At 41.4% G+C, this 20,390-nt stretch overlaps 1 protein-coding gene and 1 long non-coding RNA gene across 59 annotated transcripts in view; one reads left to right on the top strand and one right to left on the bottom strand.

Annotated features, from left to right (window-relative positions):
* LOC310770300 overlaps nucleotides 1-20,390 on the top strand; it is a 105,474-nt gene that overhangs the window by 30,028 nt on the left and 55,056 nt on the right. The window lies entirely within an intron of this gene.
* Nucleotides 12,148-20,390, bottom strand: part of SORBS2 (sorbin and SH3 domain containing 2) — a 182,169-nt gene continuing 173,926 nt past the window's right edge. For 46 of the 50 annotated variants that reach the window (XR_014551923.1, XR_014551924.1, XM_083629937.1 and 43 more), the window contains 3 exons: nucleotides 20,003-20,052; nucleotides 15,765-15,871; nucleotides 12,148-14,551 (listed from right to left, as the gene is read on the bottom strand). Coding sequence is in view for 48 of the 50 variants with exons in the window: in XM_083629937.1 (XP_083486063.1) it covers nucleotides 14,490-14,551; nucleotides 15,765-15,871; nucleotides 20,003-20,052 (219 nt within the window). In the remaining 2 variants the exon portion in view is untranslated. The remainder of the gene's footprint in view (nucleotides 14,552-15,764; nucleotides 15,872-20,002; nucleotides 20,053-20,390) is intronic. The other 4 variants (XM_083629962.1, XM_083629940.1, XM_083629945.1 and 1 more) reach the window with 1 other exon arrangement.

The following is a 20,390-nucleotide window of genomic DNA, read 5'->3' as shown; positions in this document are numbered from 1 at the left end:
GCAAATATATTCTCCCCCCCCTGTGTTTCAAGCCATATTTGCATGGTGTTTGCATCAGAGATGGGGCAGGAATGTCTTCACCAAGCATGCACAATCTTTTAAGTTTTCCCTTGCAACCTGCTTGAATTCCCAATTAATGAAGCTGTTCACACCATTCTGAAGTACTAAGTGAATGCTGTTAGTTTTCTGCTTGGATGGAAGGTGGTCTCTTAGAAGTAACACATGAATCAGCAGTATTTGACAGGAAACTACAGGATTGATATGGATTGTGGCTAACGTGAACGTGGCTTCAAAAACTAGCAGTAGGAGCATCCTGGATGTGGAATATGTAGTGATGCAGACATACCCTAAATCAAGGTGCAGAATATTATTATTTATTATTGATTACATTTGTTGGTGTCTTTATCTTGCCCAGGGCAACCCAAAGCATATCAAAGGCTGGCCAGGTTATTTTGGCACTTGAAACAGAAAATCCCACATGTGCTTCTTGATGGAAATAAAAATACAACAATAATAGATGAAATAACTAACAATATGCTATCCTTCCATGACATCCAAGATGAGCTGCCTGAAGCACTTGATGAGGATCTGTTACTTTTTGGGAGTTAATGAATTACAGTTCATGATGGGTAGGGCTGTAAATTAGTAGTTAATTACTTGTGTTACTTGGAGGGAGGTATCACGTTTAATCCCTGAAGTGAGACATGATCATATGACTTTGGAATTAGGCTTGATGGTACCTATAGAAACTATTGGGCTAAACAATTGCTTGGTTTGATTTGATTATAATTTACCTTCCCAGCACATAGCATCAGAATCTGTGTGCAGACAGACCAGAGTTTGGTTTCTCAAAAGTATTTTGAATCCATTTTTAAAATTTACATAGCTGTTTGTCGCAAGGCTCCTCCAGATTACCTCTTTGAGCTTTCAGCCTGATTTACTTGCATGGAGGTTAGAATATGGCTGTATACACCTTTAAAGCACATGACTTTTCCCAAAGAATCCTGGGAACTGTGGTTTGTTAAGGCTGCTGGGAATTGTAGCTCTGTGAGGTGTAAACTGCGGCTCCCGGGATTCTTTGGAAGAAATATAGGGTGAGTGTTCAGCCTTAGGCCAGTCTTTATTGAATATTCATTCGTTGTTTGCTTTACGCTGCTCAGATTTGTTTGCTATGACATTGAGCATTTAGTCTAAATTGCTGCTTCAACGTTTGTATGCCTTCCTGTTAATCGTTCGTTCATCCCATTCATTGTTAGTGCATTTCCCTGTCACTGTCCTAAGCACAAAACCCCCACTTTTACAAAAATGCCTTTGTTGTGTTGGGGTGACAGACTGCTTTAATTCACTTTAATTGAGCAAATCTAAATTTCCTGGTATGTATTTGAATCCAGTACTGACGCTGTGGTCTAAATCACAGAACCTAGGGCTTGCCGATCAGAAGGTCGGCGGTTCAAATCCCCGCCACAGGGTGAGCTCCCGTTGCTCGGTCCCAGCTCCTGCCCACCTAGCAGTTTGAAAGCACGTCAAAGTGAAAGTAGATAAATAGGTACCGCTCCGGTGGGAAGGTAAACGGCATTTCCGTGCGCTGCTCTGGTTCGCCAGAAGCAGCTTAGTCATGCTGGCCACATGACCCAGAAGCTGCACGCCGGCTCCCTCGGCCAATAAAGCGAGATGAGCGCCGCAACCCCAGAGTCGGCCACGACTGGACCTAACGGTCAGGGGTCCCTTTACCTTTACCTTTTACTGACAGTTTGGAGATGACCTGAATGAAATTGGTTGAGCCAGTTTGTTAATATCTGCTTTCTTCATAACTGAAAATCTTAAGGAGACATTTTCTAATTTTTTTGTTTATGTTTTTGTTAAGCAGTATGAAATATAAAAATTCTTTTGAAACGAACACCAGCCTGCTGAAGTGCCATTGTGTGTTCTGGAAGCTACTATGACAGCTTAGTCTTGTGACACCTGAGGCAGTAGGACTGACTCTGGTCAGTAGGGATGTAGGTTCTCTTACATTTTTACAGCTGGGATAAATCAGTTGATAACATTTGAGTCTTGGTGACATTTTTTCACAGCTTTGATTGGGGACATGGCTAATGCTTTAGCCATGGTTGCCATAGAAAAATTAGCCTTGTTTATTGGCCTTTAACAAACAGCAACAGCTGCAAGACAAATATGGTGACATGTTTTCAGTCTGGGGATGGGACACAAGCCAGCAGTTTGGCAGATACAGAATCTAGTTAGTCATACTCAGGCTTTTCAGTGAGTTGACATATGTAGTCATTCAGAGATTGCTGTAGATAAGATATAAGGTTCCACCCCTCTCTTCTTTCAACATAGTGTTGTATGAGGCTAACCAGGGATCTGCATCAGTCCTTCCTCTCCTCTCCTCTCCTCGTTGTTTCATTGCCTCTTGTCTGTCCCTGTGCCATCTTTCATGCGATTGTGAGCATACTATGTACATGTAGGAAGCAGTCACAGGGCAAAGACGAACAAGGAAAACAAACATGGACCTTGAAAAGGCCACCTGGTGCACCCACTTGTGAGTAAATGGAGGGAGCTGCTCCAGCTTGTTGCTTGAAATCATAAGCAAACATGCCCACTCACACAAGGCAGAATGTAACTTGAATCTTAGGGTAGGGGGTCTGTGTGTTTCATAAATAGAGTTGTCAGATAAAATAGTTTATAGAGTAAACAGGGATTGGCTCTACAGATGAACTACTTTGGAGAAGTACATGTGAGAAATATAGGCAGGACCAATTCAAAAAATATGAGATGATAAGAAGAGGACAAAATCCTAATGTGTCTTGCCTAGTGTCTTTAGTTGTTCTCAAAGTTCACTCTTTAGCAATTGAGAAGGCTGTTGCCACATCACGAAAAATGCAGTAAAATATGAGGAGGAATTCACACTGTGCTTGAACTTGTCTGTGTGATGTTACCTTTGCAAACACTTATGGCACATTCTGGCCAAAGTTAAGCACTTCTTCTTAACCCTCCAAATGAAGTTAATGGGATGTACAAGAGCTCAGTTTTCATGATTGTATTGGGTTTTGCATGCTAAACCCTCCAGGAATGCAAAATTATCTTATTGCTTTCTGATCTTTGACTGTTTTTGGAGACACCTGTCATTACTGTACTAAAGATGGTTAGTTTATCCATATCCTTGGGGAACTAAAATCATGTACAGTTCCATAAGCTACCTGGATCAATACTACAGTCTCTGTTTGCACTGTCAGAATTTTGAGAGAATGTAGAATGCACAAAGTCCACTGAGTTCTTAAATAGCTGTTATTCATGTCTTGTGGCATTTAACAGAGGTGTGAGAATGTGAGAAGAGGCTAAATTTACCTGTTCAAAGATATCAAACTTTGTCAGTTTGAAAGTCAGAAGAAGAAGACAACAAATGAATCAGTGTCAATGAAACAAACTGGCAAAATAAATCCTTAATAAGTCTTATAGTAGCTGGAATCCTGAAGCGTCTTGGGGCACTGCATGTATTCTTTCCTGTTTCACATTACAGCCTCCTGCACTTGGGACATATCCTATCCCTGGAAGGAAATTCTAGTTTGAATGATGGAGCAATTGCTCTGGATTCTTTTAGTGAGTCATATTAACTGACTGAAAAGCAAATAAGCTCCAGATTCTGTTGGCCACACCTTTGACCCACTGGATTCTTCAAGGCTGGGCTCATAACCAAGTGTAGATCAATGTGCAGCATTCTTGACAGGGCCAACCCACCCATGAGGCAAGGTGAGGTGACCACCTCAGGTGGCTGGATCTGCAGGGGGACAAGTGCATTGCCGGCCGCTGCTGCTGCTGCTCTTGGCAAATAGGAGGCACTGCTGGTCTCCTCCCACCCTTGTTCCTGAAGTAGGTCTTTATTCTCCCATTGTTCCTTCAGTCCTTATTGCCTGGGGTGGGACACCATTTTATGGTTTGCCTCAGGTGCCAAAATGCCCTAGGCCAGCCCTGATTCTTGGGCAGCCCCACAGAGCCTCCAAAGAGCACAACACAGATGCTAGCCCTGGCCCCCCTTTAAACAATGCTCCAATAAGCAACTGTGTTTGGTTGCTGTCATTTTAATTTACCACAATATCTCTGATATGAAATTATTCTGGGGCAAGGGCAGCCAAAAATAGGTGACTAATAGCTAACATAGAAGGCAATCCGTATTTTAACCAAGAAAATGAAAAATGAAAACCAGCTGGCAAAAAACAATGTTTGACTTTAATGGAGCAGGACTGCTGCACCCCCTGTGATCTTCCTGAAATTGCCACAGTTGTTATTTGTCCAGTCACCCAAATAACCACCTTCATTAATCTGTCTCAGTGAAATCTGTGCAGTTTAAAAGCAGGGCTATAGATTTATTATCAGCAATAATGGTACATCCTCAGGAAAGTTCTCAAAGCCATCTGCTTTGCAGAAAAGCAAATTAACACAGGAACTAGGCCCAGTAAATGGTCTGAGAACACCTAATGCTGTAGCATTATTGAAGCTAAGCAGCTGTCCAGATGTGGATTAGAAGCCTATGGCAACCTCTGTTAGCTTCTCTGAGATTTCAAATAAGACCAGGGCAGAACATTTTTCATTCACTTAGACTTTATTAACAAGAAACAGGCCTGCAGCACCTTAAATAACAACACATTTATGATGGCATAAGCTTTTGTAGACACTAGTGTCCACTTCATCAGATCATAGAATCCTGGATTTGGGTCAGTGAAGGTCATTTAGTCCGATCCCCTGACAGTTCAACAAACCTACCACTACAGCATGCCTGAGAGGTGGCTCCCAAGCTACTGCTTAAACTCCTCTAATGGAGAGTCCTCCACCTTCTGAGTCAGTCTGTTCCAATGTCAAACAGTTCACACCTCATCAGTAAGTTATTTCTAAAGTTTAGTCTAAATCTTTATTCTTGTGATTTGAATCCATTGGTTTGGGTTGTATCTGCTGGAGCAGAAGAAAATACATTTGGACTATTATGTGATAGCCCTTTTCAAAGACCTTATCGGCACTATATATTTAAAGCAGTATTATATTCCTTTCAACAGTTATGGTTTTCCCCTAAGAATTATCCTAAAATGTTTGAAGATATATCCTTGGATTGTCTTGTATTTCCCCAATCCTGTAAAGCTGGTCAGTATTATTAGCCCCCTATTTAAGATGGGAGACAACGGGTGAGGATTGGGTTTGCTTTACTTAAACCACTTAGTGATTTTATGACAGAGATTCAAAGCAGACCTTTACTGGTTTGTACCTCAGTCTCATAACTACAGCGGTACCTTGGGTTAAGTACTTAATTCGTTCCGGAGGTCTGTTCTTAACCTGAAACTGTTCTTAACCTGAAGCACCACTTTAGCTAATGGGGCCTCCTGCTGTCGCCATGCTGCTGGAGCCCGATTTCTGTTCTCATCCTGAACCAAAGTTCTTAACCTGAGGTACTATTTCTGGGTTAGCGGAGTCTGTAACCTGAAGCGTATGTAACCCAAGGTACCACTGTACTACAATCACAACAGCTCTCTTGTTGTAGTTCTTTTTTTCCCCTTTTTTTTAAAGAGAGGATTTTTGGGAGTCCAGAAAAGGAACCAATAGTTGGCATCTGTGTCACCATGTAACTATTCTGGGACAAAATGTACTGCTGAGCTGACCAGCGAAGTGTGCAGAGCAAAAAAGAAACTTAACACGTTCCACGTTGTCACTCAGGAGCAGTTCTGCAGTGCCACTCAGCAAGTGAATGCTATTTTGCTCCAGGGGAAACCTCTGTGTACCAGAACCTAGATTAGATATGACATCACCCAACCATGGATTATCACAGACTACATTCCCAGAATTCCACATTGTACACAAGATCCCGGAATCAGCGCTTGCTACAGAGCTAAGTTGTGCAGAACTGCAGAGCATAAATAGCCCTTTCCTGGAGCTGCCTATGTCCTTTGGCACTGCAGTTTCATTTTCTCTCCTTGAGTTTCTTATTGGATTCAAACATTTTGCATGACATGTAGGGTGGGCGGGCAGACACACACACACACACACACACACACACACACACAGAGAGATTCAGCAATTGCATTTTGTAAAAGTATTTTATTTATGTATTTAGACCTTTTACCCCACCTCATTCTTGAAGACTCAGAGTAGGAAACACTATCATTTCCAAACACAATTAACCACCAGCAAATCTTTATCTTATTTCTTCTGCACTGATATAAAGTGAGTTTTATTGTCTTTAAGGATAGAGTTTTGTAGGCTTTAAAGATAGAGTGAGAAGACTGAAAACATGACAGCAATGCTTGGTGAACTCTCAAAAGCTGTATAGGTTTCTTTTTTTAAAAAAATTGTTTTTATTAAAGATTTTATTGGGTTAGGAAAGTACATACAGTGTCTCTGCTTTCTGTTCATATAATCCTTTATACAGATCAGTTATATTCAATGTGAGACACTAATGTTACAGACAGTATTAGGTTGGGAGAGAAGAGAGGTGGGGAGTGAGGGGGGAAAGAGAAGGGGGGTAGTGAACTTCCTTTTACATAGCGTATGTGCAAGGTTTTTATGTCAGCGTCACATGAGTAGGTTCTCTTTCTATTAATTTATTAGTTTTCATTGGTGGTAAAAGAGGTTGGAGGGCCTTCAGTTGACTGCAGTGTGTTTTGTTTGTGTGTGTGAAGCAGAGGGTTGTTGGGTTAAGTTAGCCATATTGATGGGTATGCTGTCGGTGGGTTCTTGTTGTTTTGTAGGGTTGTGTATGTAATGAAGGGGAGCCACACCAGGAAGCTGTGTGTATTTCTCTGAAGGTGAGTTAGCTTAAATGGTAGCATTAAGTAGTGACACTTGTGTTTAGCTTGAGATAGTATAATTGAAATGGATATCCATTTCCCCCCAGTGAATACCTCAAATAGAGCTTCAACATAGCTCCCCCCTTTCCTGATACAGTGGCAAAGATGGGCAACTGCTTTCTGTTGCGCTGACAGTATCTTGTTAGTGCAAAGTGTCATCCTTTTGAAGACACTCTCCACCCCTACTACAACAACAACAACAACAAAAGTGAGATAAGAGTGCTGTCAGTAGAGCAGCCTTTCCTAGACTTGGGTCTCCAGTTGGACTACAGCTCCTGTTATCCACAGCCAGCACGGCAGATGATGAGAGACGATGGGGCTGTAGTGCAACAGCATGTGGGGACCTGAGGTTGAGGAAGGCTGTCAACCATGCAACCAGATTTCACTGCTGCAATGCAGGAGTGACCAAAGACATTTTGCTGACTCAGGAGAAGCGCAAGATGGTGGTGCCTCACCGTATTTCATGTAGAAAAGCCAGCCAGACTGGTAATCAATTTTTTTTTGGCACTAGCAATGAGACAACATCCTCCATTGTACCTGAATACAACAGGCTAGCTTTGGTGGCACCGAGCAGGCTGTGTGGGGCACACACAGCTCTGTCATTCCCAGACCCTCAGCACTTGACCTAATGATGTCTGTCTCAATCTGCCTAATGGTAGAGCTGGCTTTTGTAATGTGTTGTATGCAGGGCTGCCCTTGTAGACTATTCAGAAACTGTAGTTAATACAAAATACAGCTATTAGCCTGTGCTTTTCCAATGCCCAAAACAACTGTGCTGACTCCTGGTATGTTTCCAAGAACAATTCAAATGCTGGTGCTTGCATTTAAAGCCCCAAATGGATTGATGTCTGGATACCTGAAGAATTACGTTAGCTTGCCTGTACACAAAGATCAAAATCAGAGGCTTTTATCTGAGTGCCCCTGCCATTTGAAGTGATTAGGGAGTGGGAAAAACATTCTTTTGGTAGGCACCAGGCAAAACTCTTTTTATCTTGTTTTCTAGAGCTTTTTAACCATTTTTAACAACTGCACCTTTTACACTTTACTGCTTTTATCTGCAGTTTAGATTTTATTGTTTGACACGGTGCAGTGTTTTCATTTTGTATGTATTTGTGGATTGTGGAAGGGTGGCGAATCACATGTTTGAAAATAATTATGCACACCTCCAAATATATTACAATCTTTCTCTCTTGGTGGAAATAAGAGGTTGCCAATAATGTGGTTGTGCATTGTGCCAGTGGACAGCAGCTAGTGGCTTACAGGCCAAATTACAGCTTTGGGGTAATTGCCTCCAGATGACCCATGTTTACCTCATTAACCATCTGCTTATCTGTTGATTTAAACTGGTTTAAGAGTATTCCAAAAGCCACTTGAGTTTGATTTTAAACAGATAAAAATTTATGGCAGCTGTGAAAAAAAATCCCTAAGAACATAAAGAATAGCTTTGTTGGCTCAAACCAAGGACATATCTAGTCCCGCATCCTGTTCTCACAGTGGCCAACCAGTGTCGGTGTGGAGCCCACAAACAGGACACGAGTTCAACAGCACTCTCCCCACTTGTGTTCCCCAGCAACTGGTGTTCAGGTGTAATGCATTTGATACTGGAAGTAGTACGCAGCCATCATGACTAGTAGTCACTGATAGATTTATCCTCCATGAATCTGTCAAAGCTCCTTTTAAAGCCACCCGAGTTGGTGACCACTACATTTTCTGAAGGTGAATTCCATACTATTAACTATGCACTGAGTGAAGAAGTACTTCCTTTTATCTGGCCTGAGTCTTCTAACATTCATCTTTGTTAGATGACATTGGAGAGAGGAAGGCAAAACTTCACTGTATCCGCTTTCTGCACTCGAAGCATAGTTTTGTACACCTCTGTCATGCCCTCCCCTTTCTTGCCTTTTTCCAAAATCAAAAAGCTTCTTTCTGTATATGTGATTTGATTCTTTTGGTTGGCTTTTTCTGGCTCTAAATTATCATTTTGAGAGGTGACTTTTCCTTAAGGCAATTGTACAGAGCTTCCCTGTAAGAGGAGTGTTTTGCATCTTAGTTCCTTTTGTCCACTTAATTTGTTCATATTAGATGATGAGCTTGTCACAAGTTTTATAGCTATATTATTATAAGAATACAAGAATAAATTTGAACTGGTTCTCACTTTGAGAGCCTTTGCAGCATTTTAGTGTTACTTTGAATGTATTTAAACCACATGTAGCTGACTGTCACTTTGGCAGGAACTTGAAACAGACTTAGTATTTCATGAGCTTTAAGTGTACAAAGGAATTTGAACTGATTTTTTCGGGGGTATAGCCAAATGAACACATTTTGCCTTGCACATTTAAGAATAAGGCATTGTCTGAAGGACAGTTCAGTAGCTAAACGCTTATATTTTTTCCGTTGTCACAACTCTGCCAGTTTCAAGGCTACCCCACTAACATACCTGCAGCTCTTCCAAGGGAATAAAAATAGCAGTGACCTAAAACCCTTTGGAAAGATGCTTACTTAATGCTTCTTCAGATAGCTCTGTGCTATTTCATGTTTGGTGACAGATCATTTTGTTTTTTAAATGTGCACCCCATGTTCCTGTTAATCCATTGCAGGCATTAAAGAATTCCCACTGCATTATATAAGAACTGTAGAAACTTCCCACCAACTTTTGTGTAGTGAATGGAGAGGATTACTTTAGGTCAAACCACACTGCCAGGCTGTTGAGGGTTACTGGAGGAATCTATAGCCAACAAGGATGTGTCTCTGATTTGCAGAGATTACTGTACAAACCTGGCCAGAAAAGGTTATGCAGTATAAGGAGTTATTACTCCAATTTCTTTGGCCTATTGATGTATTCTTGGCTGGTCTGATTTCTCTGCAGTTCCTTCCCTTTGTTGAAGCCAGTGTAGTATAATGGTTAATGTGTTAGATTGCGATTAGGTAGACTGAAGTTCAGATTCCTCATCCATTCATGAAATTCACTGGCTGACCTTGGCGTAGTCACTTTCCCCATGCTTAACCTACCTCACAAGGTTGTTAGTAAGGAACATATTGCAGGTGGAGGAGAGAACAATGCAAACTTTGAACACATTATTTGTCTCAGAGGATCCTGGGAGCTAGAGCTTACCCCTCACAGAGCTACAATTCCCAGCACCTGTAGCAAACTACAGTTATGAGGATTCTTCGGGGCAAATGAGGTGCTTTAAATGTGTGGAGTGTAGGCACAATACATGAATTTAAAAATTATTTCTAGATAAAGTAAGATAGGGTCTAGATTGTGGAATGAAGGATAAAACATACAAACAAGGACAGCATAATGCTCCAGCTGGTGCTTTCCTCCACTCTTTTGTGAAATATCAGATTGTTTTTAAATTGTCATTGCTGAGATACAGGCTTTGCTTACCTTGACATCTTCCCACACTATTGCTTAAATTGTAATACTTACACCATAATAACTGATTTCCCACCAAATAACTAAACCGTATTTATTTGCAGGCAGTGCTTGGGATGTAACAAAAGCTGAGGGGTCAAATAAAAATTAGATTTTTAAACCAAGTAAAATAATTTAATCATAGAATTACAGAGTTGGAAGTGATCCCCAAAGCTCATCTAGTGCAGCCCCCTGCAATGCAGCTCTTCTGTATGGGGATTAAACCCTTATCAGCATCACAATCAAGGTATCAAATGTTGTACCTTGTATGCCATCATACTTAAGAGTCCTGAAGAATTTTTTTATTTAGAATCTAGCCATTTCCAGGATTTAAATTATTCACTTTACTTTAACCTGCAACCTTGGTGTTAATAGCACCATGCTCTAACTAACACAGACTGTATAGTGGAGGGAGAATGGAGGGGAGCACAGCTCCAGGACCTTTTTTAAAGGAGCAACAATTAGGAAACCAGCTGATGCATCAGAGTAATTGGCAAACCTTACTTGCTCTGCAGGTAAGAGGTGATAATGAAGCGGTTAATTTCTACTATTGTTTGTGACAGATTAGCATAGGGAAAGTCAGAAAATGTGCAAAAGAATTAAGAAGAGGCTAGAGTGGTGGAGGACTATTTTGACAGGTGGGCAGGCCTGACTTAAAGCTCCACTTTCTACAGGGACCTTCTAGCACTTTAAAAGCCAGACAGTAGCACTCTGTGCACAAAATTAATTATTGTGGAGTGGTCATTTTAGGAATAAACCCTTTAGCAAAGTAATCATTATGCTCCTTTGAATGCTATGCAGGGCTGTTGGGACATGCCAATATTAAAATGTGGGACACAGATTTGCTGCAGTGCTTCAGAGTCCAGGATTCTATGGTCAAGAAAATATACTGTATTTGTAGAGCAGCTTAACACTTTGTTGTTTATTATTACTCCCTTTCTTATTCCCCATGCTTGAAGATGAGTCATGTTTAATGGATGGGAAACAATTGCTGCATACAGTATGGCTATCATCAGCATTTGCCATTCAACACTTTTGTATGACACAATGATGCCATATACTATCTCCACCCATTTTTCTCTCTGTGATTATTCCTGATAAAAATGGATGAAATGTTTGCTGTGAGGTTTCTTTCTTTGCATTTAAAATACTCTGAGCTTTGTAGACTGATGTGTGGTATAAGAACTATACTTTGTTTTTCCTGAACACACAGATCAGCCATAAAGTGTGACCATTTTCCTGCTAGCTGTGCATGTGTGCTGTGCTTAGCTTCAGCATAATGCCTATATTATTACAGTCTCTTTATTTCCCCAGATTACATCATTGCCTGGGGTCATGATATCCTATTTTTTAAAATTAGTTTTTAATTAAAGTTTTTCTTGTGTTACAAAACAGGCAAATAAACAGAGAAAATTATAGTTGGGGGAAATGAGAAGGGGAGAAAGAGGAAAGGAGAAAGATGGGGGTGTCGTTCTTTCATTCTGTTGCCTAGTGTGACACGTGGATTGGTCCTTTGTTTTGATATTGCCATTGTGAGAGGTTGGAGGGTTCAGAATTCGGTTGGTTGCGTTCCGTTGGTTGCAGTGTGGCTTGTTTGTATGTTTGTGTGGTGGGGTAGGTTTTTGGGTCAAGTTAGGCATATTTATTTGTATGCTGTTGGTGGATATAGGCCATTGTCCTGCTTATGTGATAAAGAGGAACCACACTGGGAAAATGATATCCTATTTGTTGTAGAAGCAGCAGCAGCAGCAGCAGCAGCAGAAAAGGCACTGTGTCATTGCTTTCTCTGGTGCCTCTGTTGTTTATAGGATAATGAACCTTGCTGTTCAGGATTTTAATTCCAGCATATTCAACTTAAATGTGTGATGCTTTCCAGTAAGGATGCTAATCAAAAAGGCATACCAGTGTACTCCAAGCAAATTTTATTAGAAGTCTATTCAAGGGGAAAAACACAGAGACCCTTTGCATGTAATAATTCAAAGTCAATTACCTGAAAGCCAGGTATGAAAAATGTTCTATTAAAATCAGATAGAGAATAGAAACAGTGCTTTTTTAAAATATCACAGGCAACAGACATTTAAGTCTTCCATCATAAATGGCATCAAAGATAGGTATTGATTTCACAGCAAAGCTGCATGCACATCTAGTTTATAATGGAAAGCCTTTGAAATATAAAGCTTTTGCCATGAAATTTGCAGTAATAAAGGTATGCTGCACAAATATGATTTATTGTCTGTCTTACTGACATTTCTCCATAATAAAGACATATGTACATTTTTAAAGATTTGGCTGGTAAAACCATATTATACTTCATAAAACTTTTGCAGCAAATGCTATTTTACAGAATTGCACTATCCAAATGTGCTTATACATTGGGAGGAGGATGGGGTAAAGAAGACGAGGAAATGTTGATATTTATTAGTGGAAGGGGGTAGGTTTTCTTCTTCTTCAAAAAACCCCCCCCAACAATAAAATGGCTCTGTACAAAAAACCCAAACATATGTACAAAATGCTACAAGACTACAAATATTTGTGAGAAGATCTGTCCTTTACCCAGAAAAGGGTTTTGTTTTGTTTTTGCCTTCTATATGGTGCCAGCAAAACCAAATCTGGACTCTTACATAAAGCCATAGATGCGGGAAATCATGTGTTTTCCCTCATACACTATTGATGCCTCTCTTTGCATAAGGAAAACAAATACTATATTCAAATATTTGATACTATTTCATTACATCCACTCACATGTACCTGTGTTCATTTTTGTGCCTTTCTGTTTCTTTCTTTTAATGCTGGAGGGCCAGGAAGAAATTATTGTTCAGGTTTATAAATGTATGTGTATACATACGTAGGAAAAAAAATAAAAGCATTGTGTGATACTTTCTGCAGAATTCCCCCAACTCGGTGTTGCAGTAAAATTGTGCACTGGATATTGGTTTTTTTGTTGCAGAAACTTTGTATGATAAATGAATGTTGAATACTGTACTAGACTTTCAGATATTCTGTTGAACTTGGTATTTTTGATGTAGTAGAGAAGCATATGACATCAACAATTTCATTATTGGTTTGCTTAATTGTTTCCCAGTATTTTTGTTTTGTTTTGTACACTTCTTTAATATTAAGCAGTAAACATGGATTCCTTTGGGATAAGTTTGCCCATATCGCTGATGTTGGAAGTGGGGCCTTTGAACATTTTCCCTGTAGAGAGAGACAGAGGTGTATGCTGCACTTGCAATAGGAAGATCTACTTCTTCTTGCAAAGACATGCATACTTCTCTCCTGACTTAGGGCATTAACATATGCAAATACAGAAGATGCATTTCATCTGCTTCCTGTCTTTGTGCACATCATTAATGTATGACTCACATATTTTCTCTATGGAGAGAGAACACTGCTTTAGGAACATCTGCATGCCCTCCCGGACATTAATGTGTACAGGAAGTGCAAGTTGTGCTTACTGTATTTGCAAATAGCTTCATGCATGAAGCTGCTCTTAGCTGTGGAAACGGGGGATTTAACCAATGTATGACCTCCGTTCACTCAAGCTTCATGAAATCTTTGAGATCCAACCAGAAGTCATGGCTTGTCAACTATTAAGAGCAATTCCCCTTTTGAATTATTCCTGCTCAAAATTTTATAACCACTCTGCATATGTTGCAACATACAAGGCCATGGAAGCTATATGTCTGAGTGATTATTCTATATTGCAAATGAGTTAAAAACAGGCAAATGTGTGACACAGCAACGTAAAAGCAACATATGCTGCTGAGCTTAAAAAGAATGTGAAAACTCAAAACAATGGTTGAAAAGTAGTAAGCCACAACCTGTTCTATATATGAGGTGAAAGAAGATAAAACATTTTTCTTAAGGACAGTACTGCAATTTACCTCAAATGATATGGATAACCACTTGGAGTGTCACAAAGTACCTTCCATTAAGCTTTTTCTTCTTGGCATATTTCAGATTGGTAGGGGCAGGCAAATATTTAATGCACACAGAAAAAGATGTACTAAAGGTTGAACTAATTCCTCTTGTTTCATAAAAGCTGAGTTATCCCATTGTAGCTGTTAACGGTAATACTGCTGGCTGGCGGATGAGGATGGGAATGGTGAGGATGAACTAGATGACTTCTACCTGGAATTGCAAAGCAGCATAACAGAAGACTGGTGGAGCATGTTTTCTAGCAGCTTTATATGCAGATGTGTTGCAGAAATGCAGCATAAATAAGTAGGAAAAAAATAAGCAACATTTCACAGCCTCTTGACATAGTTTCCAGGGAAAGTACCAAAGAATTTTGTTCTTCTGGAGGTTCCTGAAAGTAGAAGTAATAAGTGAAACATGGCAGTAGTGGTAACATATTGTTCTCTAGAGAAGATAGTTACGTTTCATTTTAGCATCCTTCATTAGTATATTCAGCTATGTAATTTGGAAAACATGGAATAATACATTGCAAAAGGGAATTAAATATCACATTCAATAAAGCCATGGTAGGTTTGGAGAACCTTTAGCCCTCCAGGTGTCACTGAGCTACAATTCCCTTCAACCCCAGCCAGCATTGCTAGTGGTGAGAGATAATGGGAGCAGTAGTTCAGCAATATCTGGAGAGTCAAAGTTTCCTACACCTAAGCTGCAGGTGCAGAACAGGAAAAACGTAGAACTCTTGGAAGTTTTAATTACAGCAGCTCACATTGATGAGGAGGCAAGATGTTTTTAAAATGCAGCTTGCCTCTTCAGCAGTACAGGTAGATGCAGTTGAAACTTCGAAGAAACCTGATATCATCCATGGTTCTTCCCAAGTCCTATATTCAGTTTTGTTGGACAGTGCTTTCTTAACAGGGAACAAGTGTTACTCAAATGCTTGTTCCATCAAAGTTAATGGGGAAGCCTTCTATGACCAATGCTTAGCATGTGTCGATGCCAGGCATTTGCTGAGGTGTAAATGGAGGGAGCCACTGAGCTCTGAATATTGCAATCTCAGTGGTGCAAGAGAATTCTGAGGGTGTGCTCTCATGTCAAGCAAGCAATCCCGCCAGTTAGAAGCAGGAAGATGAATACACACTGCCTCTGACTTGGCTAGGTCTCATATAGTGGTCATCTGTAAACCTTGCCAGTCAACAGCTCATGCTTGGGATGCAAGAGCCCAAACACCCTACACTGGTTGGCATACTGCTGCATTATCAGTGACTCAGATACAAATGGTTATGGGATTTGGGAAGCTCAAAACATTTTTTGGAGCTGGCCCTTTGTGCAAGCTCCATGCGTGCTTTACAGCATCTGCAGAACTCTGGGTAAGGGGATTATATGCATTGTGTGTGTGAAGGAATTAATGCTTGCCACATTCTTTCTAAACAGTGTGATACAATTCATACCAAAGGTTTTTGAAAAGATTCTAACAGGTTTAGTGTCACTGCAGGTATCTCATGAAGTCTGATTTGCCAACCACAAAGTACTGAGAGTATCCTGCTATGCAATCTCTGAGGTAGCACATATATCCTAGAGCACTACTAAATTTAAAATTAACATACCCACAAACCATCCATCATCACATTTTTCCATCACATCAATGACATCTCCCTCTCTGAGCTCCAATTCATCTTCGTTCCTAGGAGTATAGTTATACAGAACCTGAAACCTTAAACAGGACAAATGGATGCATTTAAAGAAAAAAAATTGAGCAGCTTTCATTTTTACTTAGTTGGAAAAGCTTGTTAAATAATAGTCCTTTGAAGTTAAAAATAGGTTGCTTACAGGTTGTTGTAGAGACTACAACTCATTATGCATATGGAGTACTTTGAGCACTTGAATATTCTATGGAAATGCAAATTATTCTAACTTACTATTTATTTGGTTAGCTTGTCAATCAGCTACAGTTAAGCTCTGATCATTTCCCTATATCTTCTTTCCCATTCTCTTGTACATGACTGTATTTTCATATAATAACCAGGCAGTTGTTTACTAATTTGCCAAGGGAATCTAGACATCTTTCCACAGAGGTTGGATCCTAAGGTAAGTTAACTTCACCAAGGTCACAGAAGTTCCCTGTCCCTTAATCTCTGTGACTACCTGCACCCACCAAAGTCTATCTGGAGAATCAGGGGACTCTCTTGAACAATGTGGGATGAGTAGTTTGTATATGTGTGTGTGGGGAGGCCTACCGAAGGAGGAAGAGTTATCCAAAACTAGTCTTGGATTTGAATATAAGTTAGTTCATGGAAGGGATGCTTCCCACCCCTCCCCCAGTAGCTCCCTCTCATGGACTGGCTGGATGCAGAGAAGTGGTGGGAGGCACCACCTGGGGAACCCCCAGAGCCAGGGGATTGTTGGTGGGACAACAATGAATGGTCCGAGGGAGGAGGAGGAGCAGACTGGGGGGAGGTGGTGTTCGAAGCACAAATCAGAGTTTAGTGAGCAGGAAGAGGCTGTGGCAGAGAGAAGTTCTGACTCTGAGGCTGGAGAGGAGGTTGGGCAAGAGGCAGAGTTGAGGGAGACACCCCTCCTCTTGTGACCAGCTCCCCTTCCCCTAGTATCCTAGAACATGCAGAGAAATGAAAAGAACGGAGATTGGTTTTGTGCAGACACAGTTTGCGACTGCTTGGGGAAGACCCTGCAGAGGTGGAGCCTTAGAAAGTGGTGGAAAGGTGGGGACCTTCAGTCCTCATAGCTGTTTGATTGGGGCAAGTCTAGGGCTGGGCAGTATTAGTTTTTCAACATTGCAGTGTATCACCAGCCAAACATCACAGTTTGGCGATATATCGCTATGTTGAAAGGGCTGCGTTGGCCCCAGCCTGTGAGATCCTGGGTGAAACCGCTTCAGCTCTCACTGTGCAGGGACTAAGGTGCTTTTACCCCAGGGCTTTGCAGGCTGGGGTGAATGCAGCTGGCCCCAGCCCGTTGCTCGACACGAAGGCTCCCACCCCCCAGCTGAGCTAGCCCTCAACTCCCCAAGATGGAGAGAGCCCTGCAAACACAGCCTGACAGGCTCCGTTTGCAGGGCTCCTTCAGCTTTGCTGGCAAGGAGTGGGGGGGGGGGAGGGAAGTGGCTTCCTTTTCCTCAGAGAAAGAGGCTGCTTGCTCTCCCCCTTCCTTGCCTGAAGATGGAAGGAGTGCTGAGACTGAACCTGACAGGCTCCGTCATCAGGGCTCCCTTTGCCTTTGCTGGCACGGCCCTTTCAGCCAGGCAGCATGAAGCAGAATCTCTGTTCATCCGGTGCATGCACATGCTAGAATGACAGGGTCTTATTTGCACACATCAGCCTGAGATCCCTAATCCTCCTACTTGTGTGCAAGTAGAAGAATGCTTCCTCAGCTGGGGAGCAGTTTAACGGAGCCCCCACCCCACCACTGGCTCGTGCCAGCTGGTGGCAGGTTGGGGGCTCCATAAAACTGCTTGGCTGAGGTGAGGGCAGCCACGTGCTCCTCAGCCAAGCAGTTTAAAGAAAAGGAGGGAGGAACAAGCTGTCCTGCCTGCTACCTTGCTGTGCTGGTAGCAGAGGGACTCAGGAACTGTGGTGGTTTCACTAGCAATATACCGCTGAGTGAAACCACCATCACAGTCTTACCCTCATATCGGTCCTGGGTGATATATTGCCCAAGCCTAGGGAAGAGTTGCTGGGCTCACTAGGCCTGCACTGTTTTGGTTTCTTTGAATAAAGTCTTAACTGCACTGACACCATGTTTTTTATTGCTGACCTGCGCTTAATTCTGACTCCTGACACTCCCTAGCCCATCCTTTCAGGGGGCATAATTGACTGCATGGCGAAAATGAGGATAGGGAATGTTTCCTTCCATGAAGTTACTTAAATTAACTTCCTTAGGGCCAAGCCATAGTATCTATTGTGTGGATACTACATTTCTTAAAGATAAACTTGTAATACTTTGTTCCTTAGGGAAAACAAATGTATTCTCCCTACCACCTCCTCCTTAGTTCATCTCAGCAATCTGCCAATGCCAGATGAAATGTGAACTGGGCAAGGCACCTATTGGTTTGTGCCTGTGACAGCACCAGACCTATGTCCACTGAGTCCTCTCTTGCTGCATCACACAAGTGATGGAGAGTTCATGCAGTCCTTAAAAGATAAAGGTGCATGTGTATATAGGAAGGAGCCCTAGTAAGGCTGTCCCATCCTGGGATTCTGGAGAATTTAAATTTTAATGGACTGAAATGTGCCCAACTGTGATGGATTGTGCACTGGCATTCTTTTTATTGTCTGCTGTTATTACTATGCTGTAAGAAGAGTTACAGGGTTGTGCAGTAACTAAGTAAAATAGATCTAATATACTGAGTGTTCAGATCTTATGCTTCATTGTTAGAAATTATTGACCGACTAGCGAAAATGTTGAACAGGAACAACCAGTCATGTCTTCTTTCCAGAATATAAGAAGAGCCCTGCCAAGTCAGAACAAAGGCTCATTCTGTTCTCACAGTGGTCAACCAGAAACCTATAGGAAGCCTGCAAGAAGCATCTGAGTGCAACAGCACTCTCCCCATTTGTGGTTCTAAGCAGTTGGTATACAAAAGCTCCCCCTCTCTACACCATTTGCAGGCTAACTCTTGACTTTTTCCTACTTTAAGTACTATGTCCAACACATCAACAAAGGAGGTATTTATGTATAAATCTCATAAGCTAATTCACTTCACATCATAATTGGAAATAGAACTCATTTCTGAGATTAAAATTGCATTAAGTGCCAAAAGTGAATTTGATCAGTAATTTGTAAGTTGCCTGTCACCACTAAGAGGTGCCAGAATATTCAGTGTAACAACTTAATTAGCATGACATTTACTTGTGTGTGCTTGAATTTCAACTACAACTGTTAAGTTGTTTTCAGTAATGGTGATACATGTTCAGATTTTAACACTCCAAAGGAGCTATAAAAGGAAAGCTTTCGGCAACTGAATAAAATGATGCAATACACCAGCTACACAACTTGCACAACTTCCACTGGCATTATTATGTGCAAATGAAGTCTGTCTAGATTTTCACAAAAAATGAAGTTGCCTTCTACTTAGCTGGACCAATGGTCCATCTAGCCAGTACAGTTTCTCCTGACTGGCAGAGCAGCTTTCCAAGGTCTCATTCAGAGAGTTTTTCCAGCCCTGCTAACAGTACAAGTGAGGTGGTGCATTGCTCACGTAGCTTCCCAGTGCCAGGTGTTGCTGCTGGTTATTGAGATGGGGAGGGGCAGGGGAAGCTCAGTGTGGTGTAGATGCAGTGGCAGATTGGCTTTGCCATTGTGCTCACACTGCACTGAGCAGCCTGTACTTCATCCCTTTGCCTCTCAGTAACCAGCAGCGATGCTCAGCATGCATCTCCCCACTTCTGCCTAATACCCAATATCACTTTGACTGAAGATAACAACATAGAGTTGTTCCTTGCCATAGAGTTTTGAAAAAGCTCTCTAATATGTTAATGACCAAAGTGCACAACCCAACTTCAACTCACTTTGAAAGGGATGCTGCTGATGTTATGCCTCTTGTGCATGAACAGGAGCTCTTGAGTTTTAGGAGCGTTTAATGAATGGCAGTATGGGTCATGGGTCTATGTATGAGTCAATGGTGAGAGTCAGAGGCAGATAGCATGTTTTGAAGGGACAGCCAACACCGCCCATATCATTACACATATGTTGTCCATGCACTGCTGTGCCATGGGATGCAAGCTGCCTCAGTAGACAGCTTCTGGCATGGCAAATACTCCCTACTCAACCACACTAGAAATTTACCAATGTCATTTAGATAAAAACTTTAGTAGATTAAAATACTTACGGTTCCCCCCCACTGTGTATATTTTCATGAGCAAACACAGGGCGCTGTGGCTGAAATGAAATGAGTTGAAATGTAATAAGAGTATAAATGGTTACAAATCCAGGTATAGCTTTCCACAGTCCTATATAATTTGCACCCCTAGGACCACCATGCACAGCTCACCAAGTGCTCAACAACAACAATCCTCCCCATATTACTGGTCCTGAGGCTGCATATAAAAACAGTTTAACAAATAGCTAAAGGTCACAATGCAGAAGCACATAGAGCCAAGTAGGATATTTGTGATGCAGGCCTCATTTACTGGCTGTCTGCTTCACAAATAAATTAAACAACTAAAAGCAAAGCAAACCAATCCCCCAAAGCGTAAAAGAAAAGAGGAGATGCTAGG

This window comes from Podarcis filfolensis (assembly GCF_964270895.1).
Source record: "Podarcis filfolensis genome assembly, chromosome: 9".
In the NCBI taxonomy this organism is placed as follows: domain Eukaryota; kingdom Metazoa; phylum Chordata; class Lepidosauria; order Squamata; family Lacertidae; genus Podarcis; species Podarcis filfolensis.
The sequence above is the reverse complement of the archived record's forward strand: the minus strand, read 5'-3'. Positions and strand labels throughout refer to the sequence as shown.